Below are 17,049 nucleotides of genomic sequence, written 5' to 3'. Positions count from 1 at the left end.
GCTAGTTTCCAAATTCTGGATTTGATTTCCTCGTGCTTCTTTGAAGGTGTGCACACAGCCTCTCCTCCTTCCAATGCCAGCATCTCCAGTGTGTCACCTCCCGCTGCCTTCAGTTATGATGCAGATCGCCACTACTTAAAATAATTTTCACTTGTTCTCACGTTCCTTACAATTACCACGCTATCTCCTTCTCTTCACAATAATCTTTTAGCTCAGTCATTTATATGCTCTGCTTCCATTTTTGTACTTGTCATTCCTTTATATTCTTCCAGCTGTCATTGAGACCCTACTATGTGCTGCCCATTGGGGATTCCATAGCAAACAAAACAGACAACTTCCTACCCTCAAATGAAGATAGTTGCCTAAACCTGTTCTCCAGAAGGCCATCAACTCCATTAAACTCCCGACTTGGAAACCACAGCATGTGTCTGAGGACCAGGCAAGAGGCCGGTGATGCTGGGTGGCTGTGAGTGAGGGGGAGAGTGGGACGTGATAAGGGTGGAAAGCTAGACCAGAGGCAGAGCGCCATGATAAACTCAGGATTTTATTCTAAGTGCAGCGGAAAGACTGTGAGGGGCAGCAGAGGTCGTCATCAGTAAGAGTGTGGGCTTTAGAGCTGTCCAGTCTCAGTTCAAATCCCAGCCCTCCCAGGAACTGACTGTGACCTTGAGCAAGAAACTTGGCAACTGTTTGCGTGTCTGTAAAATACAGATAATAGGACCTGTCTCATTGGCTTGTCCTGAAGATCGAATGAGTCAATTTTATAAAAGTACGTTAAGACAGCACTTCCACGTAAGTGATCGCTAAAGAAGAGTTTGTTAAAAGTGTTTTGCTTTCATCACTATCTGTTGTACAGGTTTGGAGGCTGTCCCAGAAGCCTGCAGAGGGAGGGTGGCAACCCGGACTGTGGTGGTGGCATCGAGCTGGAAATAAGTGGACGGGTAAAGCTAACGACAGCGAACGTTTACAGAGCACATGCCACGCGCCGGGCACTACTCTGAGCTCTTCACACGTGGTTGTCTCTTACTACCTCACAGCCGTCTACGAGCCACGTACGATTGTCATTCTCACTTTGCAGATGAGGAGACTGAGCCCGAAGCTTGCGCAAGATCATACAGTTAACAGAAGAGCCAAAAGGTCAAAGTCAGGCAGTCTGAATCAGCACTCTGCAGCGGTCACCTCTCTCTCTCAGCTAGTGACAGATGACAGTGGGACATCACGGACTCAGAGCATACGAAACCGTAACTAGGCTTTGGTGCGCGCTATGCTGTCACTTTCAGCCTCTTGGTAGTGTGAGCGCCGCGGGGGCCGCAGTGGCACAGAGCCTACAAAATATCTCCAACCTTCTGAAACATTTATTTTGCCAAGTGAAGTCTGCTCATTAAAATTATTACCAAAACCATGAGATATGCAACTTTTTAAAAAGAGGATTCATTTTTTTAAAACATCATTTTAGCCAACTCTAAATAAAATAGAACATTTCCTTTTATCCCCAGATTACAGTCTTATATGTAAATTTATTTGTGTCTGTGTACTGTGAGAAGTGAAATGCTTGTTCGTGCTTAGAAATGTGTGCATGTGTGCAATGTATTGTTTTTCTTCATAAGAATTTCCCATTATTGCTAAAAGTCACCTACTTTTGAAGTTAGCTGAAGAGTTGCTTGTAGCAATTTCCTTCCAGTTGGCAATGTACCTAAGCACATTATATAAGCATTCATTAAATTGATTTATTAGTAAGTGATAAATTGATTCATTAGTACATAGACTACTTCTAAAATTCCACTTTCTCTATGAAATCTTAGATTAATGGTGACAAATTCACTAGTCCAAATGTTTAATTTCTTGACTTTCCCACCTCCAAGTTGCTGTCATGCACCTCAGGCAACCCCCAGTACAAGGAGTTGGAGGAGCTATAAAAATGGCACCCACCATCTACCGTACTGGTGACTTTTGCCCTCCCTCCAGCCCACCTCTCCTCATTTTATCCTGTTCTACTCCTGCAGGACCACGTCCTCAACTGAATGACAACTAAGATGTTAGTCAACTTCTAAACTGAACATACAGAGGAGAGGTGCCAAGATGGCAGAGTAGAGAGACTCACAGCTCGCCCTGTCCCACAAATACACTAAATTAAACTATGATTGGAAAAATCTGAGAGGGAAAAAGTTGGCGAAACTACAACATAACTTTCTTCTTGGTTCTGGATTGCCAGACCTACTGTCTCTGACGTATCAGTGGAAATTTATTTAATTAATTAATTAATTTGTCAGTGGAAATTTAAATAGTTTATGATCTTATTAGAGCAACGGCGCTGCCTTTGCTGTGTCCAGTAAACATAAGAGATCACGTTCAAGCCGGGTACACGCAGCTGCCACCTCGGTTCCCTAAACAGACTGAAATGGGGAGACAAGTGTAGCCTGAGAAAAGGTAGACAGGGAAGGGCAAGTATGATGAGCTACAGAGATGAGGGAGAGCTCCAAGGGGCAGGTTTCCTGTGGCTTATTCAGCTCATTTTAGGCTCTGTATCCCCCTTTCACAAGCCTCCCTTCTTCCAGCTGCACCCAAGAAATCAGGTAAGGAATTGATCACAGCAGGTGCTAAAAGGAACCTGGCCGAGAAAGCAGGAAGAGGATTAGAACTGTCATGTACTTTGGGAAACACTGTGATTTTCACTTGAATTATTCTTTGCTTTTGTTAACTTGGTGTTGTTCCTGTTTCTGGTATAGGAAGGTATGTATTATGCAACAGTAGTTAATTGTAATAAAGCACTGCGTCTGAAGTTGGCTGCTGCTTACCACTGCTACCTTCGGTTGCTCTGAGAACTTTATTCTGTGGCCTTAAGAGGGATGCTGCTGGGGCGCTGCTGATGACAAGATGCAGGAGCACAGCAAGTGGTGTAAACCCCTTCCAGGGTCTCTTAGTTGACAGTTCAGTCTGGCTTGACCTTAAATTTAGGCGGACTCTGTGCTTTCAGTGGTTGTTCAGGAACACGATGAAGAGAATCACCCTGCTTCCTTAGATTTACATACTGAAAGGTTTTCATTCCACTTTCGAGGAACCAAGATAAAGGACTTTGATCAAGTGTACGCTACGCCCTGACAGTCTGGGGCACAAACACATGCAATATTTAAGACTGATCACTGACTCGGCTTTACCTGAGGTCAAGATATGAATTTACTCGATTGCTTAAAAAGAACTTTTCATAAGGAACATGCCAGCAGTAACCAATGAGAAATCTAAGCTTTACAAATAGAAGCGACAATCGGATTACAGCATTACCATGTTGTTTATATCATAGATCTGTCTTTCTAACAAATTTTTCGAATTTTTTCAGATAATAGCCAAGTGCATGTGAAATCTACCATGAATCTCTCAGGAATACAAATGTAACATTTTAACAGCCCAGGAAGAGTCCTGAGCCACAGAGGCCGCACAATTCCGTCTTAGAGATCAAAGAGCAGCTTCAGATACTGAAACTGCCCACTGAGTGCTCTCACCAACAGGGTTAACAGAAAATTATGTAAGATATCTCAGCTGTGGACACTTAATAGGTTATGTCAAAATTAACTAGCAATTTGAAAAATATGACGATCCTGGAAGAGGAACACCCGTCTTGATAAGAGAACACGCCCCTGAAAATCCAGCAGGAAGAATGCCGGCGGCAGGCAGAGGAGCCACTACGTGGCACTGTGCAGGTGACTCTAGCAGTAATGCAGACGTTGCTTTCCATCCTACGCACCGGCAGCAACGCATCTCTGCACACCACAGAATTTGCCACAATACCCATCGGGTCCTTGAGTCCAAGAGTGAAGTTGACACTATCCACTCTTTAAAATTATAATAATGTTGTATTCAGCTGATGATGTTGATCTGAAGATTCACCCGGCTTCTTCCCAGGAGAGCGTCCATCTGTCATAACAAGGGGTTAGCACCAAAGCCTTTGGGAAGAATCTGGTTGGGGTCACCCAGTATCAGTGTTCAGCACATTTATGTCATTCTAATGGTCTGTCAAAAACTGTCTATAGATTTTGAAGGATACTCTTCAAGGAATTAGTGGCTACCAATTCTTCTGAAGGAAAAGAAGTCGGACTTCGAAATCCTCATCAAATAAGGTATCATCAAGCCAGTTATAAATACCTAGATGACCACAAAGATCTAAGAGGAAAGGAGACTGGGGAGACCATAAATTCACTGGGAAGAAGGTGCTTATACCTAATGTCTACTCTCAGCTAGGGGAAGGTCCCTGCAAATGTTGGTTTTGCCTGAGATCATCAGTTATCTTGTGGTCAATAACACTACTGCAATATTCCCAAATAATCATACTGGATTCCATTTGAAATTTTTGTTGTCCAGGGATCAACAGAAAAACTTGCTAAGAATCCCAGGTCGGTGCCAAACTGTGATCATGCCCAAGTCAGACTATGAACTGACAGAGGTTGTACGTAATTTGGAAACATGAGGTGTCTACGTTTTCAAAAATGGAGATTTTGAATTAGTCTCACCATATCAAAGCTAGATGTATTTATCCCACTCCATATAGGATGTGAGATACCAAAAACCACTTCACATCTTGCTGGTTTATTCTGTTTTTATCCCTTTTTTCCACAAAGGGAAGCCATTAGAAATCGCTGTCACCTAGCGGAAACAGGTTTTAGGGGATGATGGTGGGGAAAGTCTTATGTAGACTGAGATGCCTATTTATGTCCTCCCTTTGAACACAATTGTTTTACTCTTCTGTATTCCACTCGTGATAGAATATAGAATATTGGGTGTGGATTATTTTGTAATCTTTCCCTGAAGCTTCCTGGCCCTTTGCTTGAATTATCCAACGACAGAAGGGAAAGGCAGAACAGGATTTCAGAGCCTCACCTGAGAGAACTCTCCATCCTGTTCATTCAGAATGGACATCCCCTACCTCTCTCTCCTTTCTCTAGGAATCATCTTAGGAAAGGAGGAAGTACAGCATGACAGCTCCTGTCCTTGGATGTCATTTCCTGCATCACTGTGACCATCTTACTTATTCAGTGCCCTAGACACCACAAACGTGCTGTCTATGAGGAATCCCGTACTGTGGACTGGACAAGATAGTGGGGTGATTGAATCATACAATCTCTTTACGATTTATTTATTACAAAATATTTTAGAGCATCTAATATGGATAATTAGTTCTTTATCCTTTCTTATCTTTCCCTTTTAATTTTCTAATACATCCTTCCCATCATCTTCTTTTTTCTATTCTCGTTTTCCTGTTTTCTTAGTCATTCTTTCCCTTTTTTCTTCTTTTCTCTCTGCTTTCCTCATTGTCCTCTTCTCTGCTTTCTCTGATCTCTTTTTCCTGGTCTATTGTTCAGTCACAGTCAACCTAATTTTCCCTGTTTCACATTTCTAACCTTCCTGTTCCGAATTCCTTCCTTTTTCTTGTGTTTCTTTATTTATGCCATCTTAACAAAGAAAATAAAGATTAAAAGTAAAACATTATTTTTTCTGCCACTTCATCCATGCAATACTTACATTCGTTATTATATCTGTCTGTCTTTTTAATTATAGCTATCTTCGTGGGTATGAACTAGGATCTTATTGTGGTTTTGATTTGCATTTCCCTGATGTCTGTATTAAATATTTTAAAATTTCTTATCACACAGAAAATACTAAAAATGTTTTTCAAGGGTTAAATCATGATAACTTTTTAATGTCCCACACAGGACGATTAGGGAATATACATTGAGAAAATAATTTGTATTATTAACTTCGTGTTTTCAGATTTCCCAATGTAAGAAGTAAAGCAGACCTAGACTAAGGCATAAGAATAAAGTCTGAGAGTAAAGAATGCCTAAGTCTAGTTTTCCTTTTTCTACTTTTAGATCATTCCTTTTTTTTTTTTTACCATTTCCCCCTCATTTCCTCTTCTTTTCTTTCTAGACAGATAATAAACTCAAGGTTTTTTGTTCTTTTTTTTTTTTTTAAACTATGTGGCCCCAAGATTCAACATGGAAGTGGGAAATATTAGAGACAAAAATATCTGACGCCTGCCCTTGCTGCCCAAAAATAGCAACGTGAAATTACTCATCAAAGTTGAGTGCGTTGGTCCAGTTCAGCACTTCATCCACTTCCCATTCCATCACAGAATCTATTCCACCAGTTTCGATAGCTTTTATTAGCCCTTTGGTTGCTGTGTGAATTAAACCCAGAGTGTCATGGTTTGTTGACTTGGCCTCGAGGTTTCCTGCATAGTACCTACACAGAGGAAAGGAGAGGGGACGTAATCCTCGGAAACAGGTGAACAGGCGGCTACTAGTAGATGCAGTTAACATATATTGTTGATGTGAAACTATTTACATAGCAAACCAAGTTTTCACCCTATTTAATTCAAATTCATCCAAACCAATTCCTTTGTGATGGGATCTTCTGGGAAAAACAAAGCAACTTAATCAACCACACTCATCAGAGAAGCCTCATTTCAAAATCAACCTCTCAGTAAGTTACACTGTTGTGTTACAATGAAAAGCTAAGTATTAAATCACTGAATCATAGAATTACGGAGGCAAAGGCTCTTGGAGGCCACGTAACTAGCCCACTTGTTTCATAGGTGAGGAAATATACCCTGGAAGAGGAAATTTTTACAAAGTCACGTGGCCAGTGCCTGGTAGGACAGGAGAAGGGGTGGGGAAGAAGGAACGAAAGAGTAAGAGGTAAAAGGAAGAGTGATATTAACATCTTTTTTGTGTGCGCCAGGTATTTTTAATACATTACCTTTAATTCTCTTTAAAAAGACAACTTTTTGGTGGCACCTATTTTTATTCCCATTTTATGGATGAGGAAACTGAGACTTGGAGAAGTTACAAAATTGTTTAGGATCATGTAAGTAGTAAATATGCATATATCAGAGCCAGTATTCAAATCTGACTCCAAGTCCAGACTCCTTCGGCAGCACTGCTCTGTCTTACATTAGTCTGAGCAAATAAATGAATGTATCCACCGAACATGAGCTCAGCAAGTAAAGAGAAGTTAGCATCCTTACCAAGAATATTAAAGTATAGTGTTTTTTTTGTTTTGTTTTCCATTTTAAGACCTACATTGGTATTCCTTTTCAAAGGTTAACCTATCCTGAAGTTGCATTCATTTATTTTTTTCTTTTTTTAAACATTTTTTATTGAGTTATAGTCATTTTACAATGGAGTGTCAAATTCCAGTGTAGAGCACAACTTTTCAGTTATACATGAACATACATATATTCATTGTCACATTTTTTTTTTTGCTGTGAGCTGCCACAAGACCTGGTATATATTTCCCTGTGCTATACAGTATAATCTTGTTTATCTATTCTGCATATGCCTGTCAGTATCTACAAATTTTGAACTCCCAATCTGTCCCTTCCCACCCCTCGCCCCCTTGGCAACCACAAATTTGTATTCTATGTCTATGAGTCTGTTTCTGTTTTGTATTTATGTTCTTTTTTTTTTCTTTTTAGATTCCACATATGAGCGATCTCATATGGTATTTTTCTTTCTCTTTCTGGCTTACTTCACTTAGAATGACATTCTCCAGGGACATCCATGTTGCTGCAAATGGCGTTATGTTGTCATTTTTATGGCTGAATAGTATTCCACTGTATAAATATACCACATCTTCTTTATCCGGTCAGCTCTCAATGGACATTTAGGCTGTTTCCATGTCTTGGCTATTGTAAATAGTGCTGCTAGGAACATTGGGGTGCAGGTGTCTTTTTGATGTAGGGTTCCTTCTGGATATATGCCCAGGAGTGGGATTCCTGGGTCATATGTTAAGTCTATTCCTAGTCTTTTGAGGAATCTCCATACTGTTTTCCACAGTGGCTGCACCAAACTGCATTCCCACCAGCAGTGTAGAAGGGTTCCCTTTTCTCCACAGCCTCTCCAGCATTTGTCATTTGTGGACTTTTGAATGATGGCCATTCTGACTGGTGTGAGGTGATGCCTCATTGTAGTTTTGATTTGCATTTCTTGGATAATTAGTGATATTGAGCATTTCTTCATGTCCCTATTGATCATTTGTATTTCTTCCTTGGAGAATTGCTTGTTTAGGTCCTCTGCCCATTTTCTGATTGGGTTGCTTGTTTTTTTCTTATTAAATTGTATGAGTTGCCTATATATTCTGGAGATCCAGGCCTTTGTCGGTTTCACTGTTTGCAAAAATTTTCTCCCATTCCGTAGGTTGTCGTTTTGTTTTACTTATGGTTTTCTTTGCTGTGCAGAAGTTTGTAAGTTTAATAGGTCCCATTTATTTATTCTTGCTTTTATTTCTATTGCTTGGGTAGACTGCCCTAGGAGAACATTTTTGAGATATATGTGAGATAATATTTTGCCTATATTTTCTTCTAGGAGGTTTATTGTATCTTGTCTTATGTTTAAGTCTTTGATCCATTTTGAGTTTATTTTTGTGTATGGTGTAAGGGAGTGTTATAGCTTCATTGATTTACATGCTGCTGTCCAGTTTTCCCAACACCATTTGCTGAAGAGACTGTCTTTATTCCATTGTATATTCTTGCCTCCTTTGTCGAAGATTAGTTGACCAAAAAGTTTGTGGGTTCATTTCTGGGCTCTGTATTCTGTCCCATTGGTCCATATGTCTGTTTTTGTACCAATACCATGCTGTCTTGATGACTCTAGCTCTATAGTATTGTCTGAAGTCTGGGAGAGTTATTCCTCCAACCTCTTTCTTCTTCTTCAGTAGTGCTTTGGCAATTCTAGGTCTTTTGTGGTTCCATATAAATTTTATGATGATTTGTTCTAGTTCTGTGAAATATGTCCTGGGTAATTGGATAGGAATTGCATTAAACCTGTAGATTGCCTTGGGCAGTGTGACCATTTTAAAAATATTGATTCTTCCAATCCAGGAGCATTGGATATCTTTCCATTTTTTTAAGCCTTCTTTAATTTCCTTCATCAATTGTTTATAGTTTTCCATGTATAAGTCTTTCACCTCCTTGGTTAGATTTATTCCTAGGCATTTTATTAGTTTGGGTGCTATTTTAAAGGGGATTGTTTCTTTACTTTCTTTTTCTGTTGATTCATTGTTAGTGTAAAGAAATGCAACTGATTTTTGAACGTTAATCTTGTAACCTGCTACCTTGCTGAATTCTTTGATCAGCTCTAGTAGTTTTTGTGTGGACCTTTTAGGGTTTTCTATATATAGTAACATGTTGTCAGCATGTAGTGACACTTTCACCACTTCTTTTCCAGTTTGGATCCCTTTTATTTCTCTCTCTTGCCTGATTGCTGTGGCTAGGACTTCCAAGACTCTGTTGAATAGGAGTGGTGAGAGTGGGCAGCCTTGTCTCAGATTTTAGTGGGAAGCTTTTGAGTTTTTCACTGTTGAGTACTCTGCTAGCTGTAGGTTTGTCATATATAGCTTTTATGATATTGAGATATGTTCCTTCTATACCCACTTTGGTGAGAATTTTTATCATAAATGGGTGTTGAATTTTATCAAATGCTTTTTCTGCATCTATTGAGATGATCATGTGTTTTTTTGTCCTTTCTTTTGTTGATGTGATGTATTACATTGATTGATTTGCGTATGTTGAACCACCCTTGTGTCCCTGGGATGAACCCCACTTGGCCATGATGTATAATCTTTTTTATGTGCTGTTGGACTCTATTTGCTAATGTTTTGGTAAGGATTTTTACATCTATGTTCATCAGTGATATTGGTCTGTAATTCTCTTTTTTGGTGGTGTCTTTGCCTGGTTTTGGTATCAGGGTGATGGTAGCTTCATAGAATGAGTTTGGGAGTATTCCCTCCTTTTCAATCTTCTGGAAGAGTTTGAGAAGGATTGGTATGAGTTCTTCTTTGTATGTTTGGTAGAATTCCCTCATTTATTAATTTGACAATCATTTATTAGGATGTGCCTTAGAGATGGTGTAGAGCTAGGACTGGTATCAAACTACCTGGCTTTGAATCTTGCTTCTGTGATTTACTTGCTGTATAATCTTTGCCAAATATAACCTTTCTGGGCCTCGACGTCTTCATCCTTATAATGGTAATCATAATACTACATCCTCTGCCTATGTTATTTTCTAGGAGTTTTATGGTTTCAGGTCTTACATTTAGGTCTCTAATCCACTTTGAGTTTATTTTTGTATATGGTGTGAGGAAATGTTCTAATTTCATTCTTTTACATGTAGCTGTCCAGTTTTCCCAGCATCACTTATTGAAGAGACTGTCTTTTCTCTATTGTGCATTCTTGCCTCCTTTGTCATAGATTGACAGTAGGTGTGTGAGTTTATTCCTGGGCTCTCTATTCTGTTCCATTGATCTGTGTGTCTTTTTCTCAGTCAGTACCATACTGTTTTGATTACTGTAGCTTTGTAGTATAGTTTGAAGTCTGAGAGTGATTCCTCCAGCTCTCTTCTTCTTTCTCAAGATTGCATTGCTGAACTTTGAACTGCTTTGGCAGTTCAGGGTCTTTTGTGGTTTCATATAAATTTTAGAAGTATTTGCTCTACTTCTGTGAAAAATGTCATGGGCATTTTGATAGGGATTCCATTAAATCTGTAGATTGCTTTGGGTAATATGGTCATTTTAACAATATTAAGTCCTCTAATCCAAGAACACAGTATATCTTTCCATTTCTTTGTATCATTTTCAAATTTCTTCATCAGTGTTTTATAGTTTTCACCTCCTTGGTTAAGTTTATTTTCTAGGTATTTTATTCTTTTTGATTTTACACAATTTTACATAAATCATAGAAATATTTTTTTGGATCTGTCTCCTAAGGCAAAAGAAATAAAAGCAAAAATAATATCCAAAATATATAAACAGCTCATAAACTGAATATCAAAAAAAGGAAGAAAACAATCCAATTAAAAAAATGAACAGAAGACCTGAATAGACATTTTTCCAAAGAAGACATACAGGTGGCTAACAGGAACATGAAAAGATGCTCAGCATTGTTCGTCATTAGAAATATGCAACTCAAAACTGCAATGAGATTTCACCTCACACCTTTCAGAATGGCTATTACCAGAAAATGTATAAAAAGCAAATGTTCACGAGTGGAGAAAAAGGAACCTCTGTAGAAATGTAAATTGGTGCAGCCACTGTGGAAAACAATACAAAAGTTCCTCAAAAAACTAAAAATAGAACTACTATATGATCCACCAATTCCACTGCTGGGTTTATATCCAAAGAAAATGAAAACACTAATTTGAAAAGATACATGCACCCTAATGTTCATAGCAGGATTATTTGCAATAGCCAAGATATGGAAGCAACCTAAGTGTCCATCAGCAGATGAATGGATAAAGAATATGTGGTATATAAAAAAAAAGAATATGTGGTATATAAACACAAAGGAATATTACTCAGCCATAAAAAAAGAATGAAATTCTGTACTTCACAAAACATGAATGGACCTAAAGAGTAATATGTTTAGTGAAAGAAGTCAGGCAGAGAAAGATAAATGCTCTGTTATCACTTACATGTGGATTCTAAAAAATAAAACAAATGAATATATATAACAAAACAGAAACAGACTCACAGATATAGAGTACAAACCAGTGGTTACCAGTGGGAAGAGGGGAGAAGGAAGTGAAAAACTGGGTTAGGGGATTAAGAGATACAAACTACTGTGGATAAAATAGATAATCAACAAGGATATATCTTACAGCACAGGGAAATATAGCCATTGTTTTGTAATAACATTAAGTGGAGTATAATTTTTCAAATATTGTATCATTATGTTGCACACTTGAAACTAATATAATCAACTATACTTCAAAAAACCCACTACTACCTCATAGCATTCTTGAGAGGTTTAGAAGTACAAATCCCTATAAAGCAGTTAGGACAATGACTCGCACATAATAAAAATTCAATAAAAGTAGGGTTATACAATCCTGGGTGGCAAGAGATATGACCGTGACAAGATATTTTCCTGCACTCATGAAGTTTCTGCATTGTCAGACTTTAAATTCATAATGACCCATTAGACCTAGTGAATTTTATAGAAGCAGGAGCATACCTCTTGATTTATATTGTTTAGTAAGAGCACAAATTATAATAAATTATGATTTTACATTTTTTCTGTAGTTCTTTGTTCGCGTAATCATTTAATAAATATTTCTAGACAAGTTCTTTACATTTACTTACAGTTACCATTTTTGGTGCTCTTCATTCCTTGTATGGATCTAGATTTCTACCTAGAATCACTTTTCTTCTGCCTGAGGACTTCCTTTAACATTTCTTATGCTGCTGTTCTGTTCATGATGATAGAACTTAGTTTTGTCTGTATGAAAAGCTTTCTTTCATTTTCATTTTTAAAAGATATTTTTGGCAAGTCTGTTGATACTATTTTTTCTTTTCAGGGATCCATTTTCCTGCTTCTTTGCATGCTTGTTAATTGATTACTATAGGCTAGAAATTGTGAATTTTATATGATTTTGAGTACTGGAGTTTTTTGTATTATTAAATATTTTGGTGCTTTGTTCTTGTATATAGTCAAGTTAACTTGGAAACAATTTGATTCTTTTGGGGCTTGCTTTTAATATTTATTAGATAGGTCCAGAGTGACTTTTAATGTAATCCATACAAGTCAGTTTCTTTAGGGGAGAAAGAAAGGTTTGGAAGTGTCTAGAGTGGGTCTAGAGGGTGAAATTAGAGTTACTTCATATATGAGAGTAAATGCTTATTTACATATCTGATGTTCCAATATAGCGATATCCTCAAGGTCAAAGAGAACCTGTCTTCTATCATTTATATCCCAGGGATTAACAGTGTCTAGTAGGCATTTATTAAATATTTGCTTTGTATATATTTTTAAAAATATACATGTAATTTTTCATCTTATGTTTAAAATAACATGTATTTATTTTAATAGTTATAGCAATTAAAAAACTTAAAATACTGTATACTTCTTTAGTAAGTCTAAGTATTTCATCAACTTACATTTGCTTCATCCATTCTATTTTTCTAATTTTTCTTTTCTTTTCCATATCTTGCCTCCTCTTCAGTTTAGAGAAATGGAATTCACTTTCTCTTTTGTCTTCTACCATTACATTTTCAGTAGATGTCCAAAACTATTGAAAAATGAAAAATGAATACACAAAATATTGAATTACTGATTGTGAGGTTATCTGACTATAGGCAAGAATTTCTGGGTGTTCAATAGGAATATGCCAAGATAGAAATAGAGGAGAGGATAGACTCTTTTAAGACATTTCTAATTAAGTGAATGAATATTGAGCCTTCGGAAGCACCTGCCATAGAAAACCTGACAAAGTATTAGTATACTGAGGTGCTATTTAAGAAGTATTTATTGAATGAATAAATGAATAGACATATTCTAAGAGCATCTGTTTCTCCTAAGAGCAGACTTGATCATTAGGTGCTGTTGACTTTTGAAGACTCTAACCCTCAAGGAATATAGACATCCTCCAAAAATACGTTAAGTCTCACCATTGTGTCCCAAGACTTTGTGTTTCCCCCTGTATGACACTTTATATGAACTGGTTGCCTATTTTCCTATTTCTAATTCATTCCTCCTCCCCCCACCACATACACATTAAATAAAAAGGAGAGTTTGCTATCCCCTACAACACTCTGAGTTTGCCCATATTAAAGCACATATTTACTGCACTGTACTGAAATACCCCATTTACTTGACTGTCTCCTTAATTAAAAGGCAAACTACTTGAGGAGAAGGACTATTCTTTTTACCATTGTTTCTCGAGCAACTAGTACAAAGCCTGACACCTGGCTGGTAGGCAATAAAGCTTGTTGAATGAATGAATGAATTCATACTTTGGTCATTCTCACTTTTCATACTTAGTATAGTCAATACATTCTACAATCTGTATACCAGAGATTGAGGATTTGAATGAAGATACTTAAGGTGATATAAACAGACATCTAGAGCTATAGAACCAGATGGTGTTAACTTTTAAAATGTAAGCTTACAAATATCCTTAGATAAAAATTATTTCCACAGACAGGAGATTAAACAAGAGTATCTATAGAAAAAGCCCCCAAATCACATATACACATTAGGAACTGTGTATATTTAAAATCACTCTTTTCAATTCATATGAGTACAGGTTAAATTTTCCTACACCATGAAAATCCAAATCATTTCCCACCAGTATCTGCTGTTACAAGCTCTGTAAGAGAAAATGTCATATTATTCTCAAGAACCCCTACCTCTTGTCCAAGGATTAATACAGAGTCAGCAACATCTTCAGATTTGCTTTGTTATAAAGAAGGGAAATTGCTGAGTGCCAGAGAGTATCTAAAGATGGCCTAGATTCAAAGCTGATTATTAAAAGTAAAGTAAATGTTAAAAAAAAGATATATTGCTGTACTCAAAGTGTATCAGTAACCCCAGAGTAGTTAACTTAAGAAATTTTAGCAGTTAAATTAGTAGGATGTATTATTTTAAAATAATCTAAAAATTAATTTTCAAAAACATAGGTTTCTAAGCATATAATATTCAAAACCATTACTATTTATATTTTCTTACTCTTTCAGAAACAGGCCTCCAGCCATTGTTCTCCACACGACGATACCAGCCACTATAACCCTCTTCCTGAAGATGATCACTTTTATTATGAGATGTATATTTTGCGGGCAGTTTTGTGTAATCTCTAGGGCTGTTAGCGCACAAATCTTCAATATGTCTGTGAGTGAAAATTTTATAATATATTTCAGGTGGAAATTTAACCTGTAGGTGGAAAAGTTCAAAGACCACGGTAACTTAATTGCAAAAATGGTTAATGTTTTTAAAAATTGCGTCTTTAAAATTTCAAATAAATGTGCTTTAAATTACTACATAAAATTTTATCCATACTTACACCACCTAATCTGAATCGTACATTGATGCCAGCAGCAGCATCTAGAAGTTCTGCCTATAAAAAAAAAATTACTCTTCAACATTCTGCATATATCAATTTACAATGTCTCACTCTATTATGTTACAACAGTTGCTGAATATTATTTATGGAATAGCTGAAGAGGGTAAAACTGAAATAGTTAATTTTAAAACCTTTTGTAATGGAGGTACTGGGGATTGAATCCAGGACCTCACACGTGCGAAGCAAGCGCTCTACCACTGAGCCAAACCCACCCCCCTCAAATAGTTAATTTTAAATAACAAAGTATCTTAGGATTTATTTTCTTATAGACACTCAATAAGTAAGACAGTTTACATGATAACTGGGAAAATGATACCAAACTATGTTTCCTTTCTATGTAATGTAAAAGTTTAAAAATGAAATGATTTTTTTATTCATAAAAATAAGTTTTTAAAAAGTCCTTTAATATATGATTTTTCATATTAAATATTATCCTCCAGGTAAATTCAGAGAAAAAAATGTAACTGTTCAATGAATTTAACACCAGATGATCTTTCTAAACTAGTTTTTATTAAATCAAAAATCCATGTTTAAATTTTATAAGAATTGTATATAATTGGTCTTCTAAATTTTAGTGCCCCCACACCAAGTGGAAAGTAGAGAAAAAAATTCTTGGTCTTCAATATGGCCCTCAATATATTAATTTAATGAGAAAATAGATGTTATCCTAAATTGCCCTGCCTGAAAGACAATTAGTTTTGCACAATTTTCTCCTGACTAAAAATTATACATACACACATATGATCCCTGACTTTTAATTTTTGACTTCATGATATGCAAAAGTGATACTGAATTCAGTAGAAACCATATGACTAATTTTGAATTTTGATCTTTTCCCAGGCTAACGATATGCTGTATGATATTCACTCTGTCCTGTGATGCAGTGTGCCACACCATCACAAGGGTAAACAACCAATACACTTAAAACCATTCTGTACCCATATAACCATTTTGTTTTTCACTTTTGGTACAGTATTCAACACATTACATGAAATATTCAACACTTTATTATAAAATAGGCTTTGTGGTAGATGACTTTGCCCAACTGTAGGCTAATGTAAGTGTTCTGAACATATAAATCCGATCAGAGATTGAGCTGTGTCAAGTCTGGATGGCAGATTTAGTAATCTCTGTCTGGTCTGTCCACTTTCAATTTTTCCCTGTTTATTGATAGGTTTTGGCATGTCTCTATCTCCTCAACCATGAAATAATGTGGGAGATTCAGTTACACTCTTTGGACGACCTCAGCTTAAACCTTTATCCTGCTACCACCTGTAGATTCAATTGGGGGTGGGGGGTAGGCTATGTGTTTGAGGTAAGTCCCTTCCTTCTAGCATGACTTTGTCTCCTAAGTTTATGAGAGACTGTATTTATTGGAATAATGTTATTTAAGGTGGACTGAGATTAGTTGTAAATGTTCACTGAAAACTCTAGGACAACCAAAAAATAAAAGAAGTATAATTAATATGCTAAGAGAGGAGGGGAAATTTAATCATATAAAATGCTTAGTTAAAACCTGGAGAATGCAGAAAAAAAGAAACAAAGAACAAGTGCAACAAATAGAAAACAGTAACAAATATAGTAGATATCAAACTATGTGAGTAATCACTTTAAATGTCAATGCACTAAATATACCAATTAAAAGGCAGAGACTGTCAGAGTGGATAAAAAAATTAGACCGAACCATATGTTGGCTACAAAAAACCCACTTTAAATATAAAGACACAGATAGGTTAAAAGAAAGGGGATGGAGAAAGAGAAAGCATACTAACTAAAACTAATCAAATGAAAGATGAGAAGCTATGTTAATTTCAGTCAAAGCCAAATTCAGAGCAAGGAAAATTATCAGAGATGTAGAGGGGCATTGCATGATGATAAAGTGGTCAATTCTCTAAGAAAATAGGAAAATCCCTAATGTTTATGCACCTAACAATAAAGCATCAGAATATGTTAGGAAAAAACTGGTAGAACTGCAAGGAGATCTAGAGGAATTCACTATTATGGCTGGAGAATTCAACACCCCTCTATCAACCAATAATTAACATAGTCAGCAGACAAAAAATTAATAAGGGCATAATTAAACTGAACAATGTCATCAATCAACTGGATCTAATTAACATTTATAGACCACTTCTTCCAACAACAGCAGAATATATATACTTCT

The 17,049-nt window shown here is 36.7% G+C and overlaps 1 protein-coding gene across 9 annotated transcripts in view; it reads right to left on the bottom strand.

Moving 5' to 3' along the window:
- C33H11orf65 (chromosome 33 C11orf65 homolog) overlaps window positions 1-17,049 on the bottom strand; it is a 33,994-nt gene that overhangs the window by 884 nt on the left and 16,061 nt on the right. For all 9 annotated transcript variants that reach the window (XM_032472516.1, XM_032472517.1, XM_032472522.1 and 6 more), the window contains 5 exons: window positions 14,826-14,879; window positions 14,495-14,695; window positions 12,925-13,055; window positions 6,064-6,234; window positions 1,638-1,693 (listed from right to left, as the gene is read on the bottom strand). In XM_032472516.1, the coding sequence (XP_032328407.1) occupies window positions 1,638-1,693; window positions 6,064-6,234; window positions 12,925-13,055; window positions 14,495-14,695; window positions 14,826-14,879 (613 nt within the window). The remainder of the gene's footprint in view (window positions 1-1,637; window positions 1,694-6,063; window positions 6,235-12,924; window positions 13,056-14,494; window positions 14,696-14,825; window positions 14,880-17,049) is intronic.

This window comes from Camelus ferus, chromosome 33 (genome assembly GCF_009834535.1).
Source record: "Camelus ferus isolate YT-003-E chromosome 33, BCGSAC_Cfer_1.0, whole genome shotgun sequence".
NCBI classification, from domain to species: domain Eukaryota; kingdom Metazoa; phylum Chordata; class Mammalia; order Artiodactyla; family Camelidae; genus Camelus; species Camelus ferus.
This window is presented reverse-complemented; position numbering and strand designations above follow the sequence as displayed.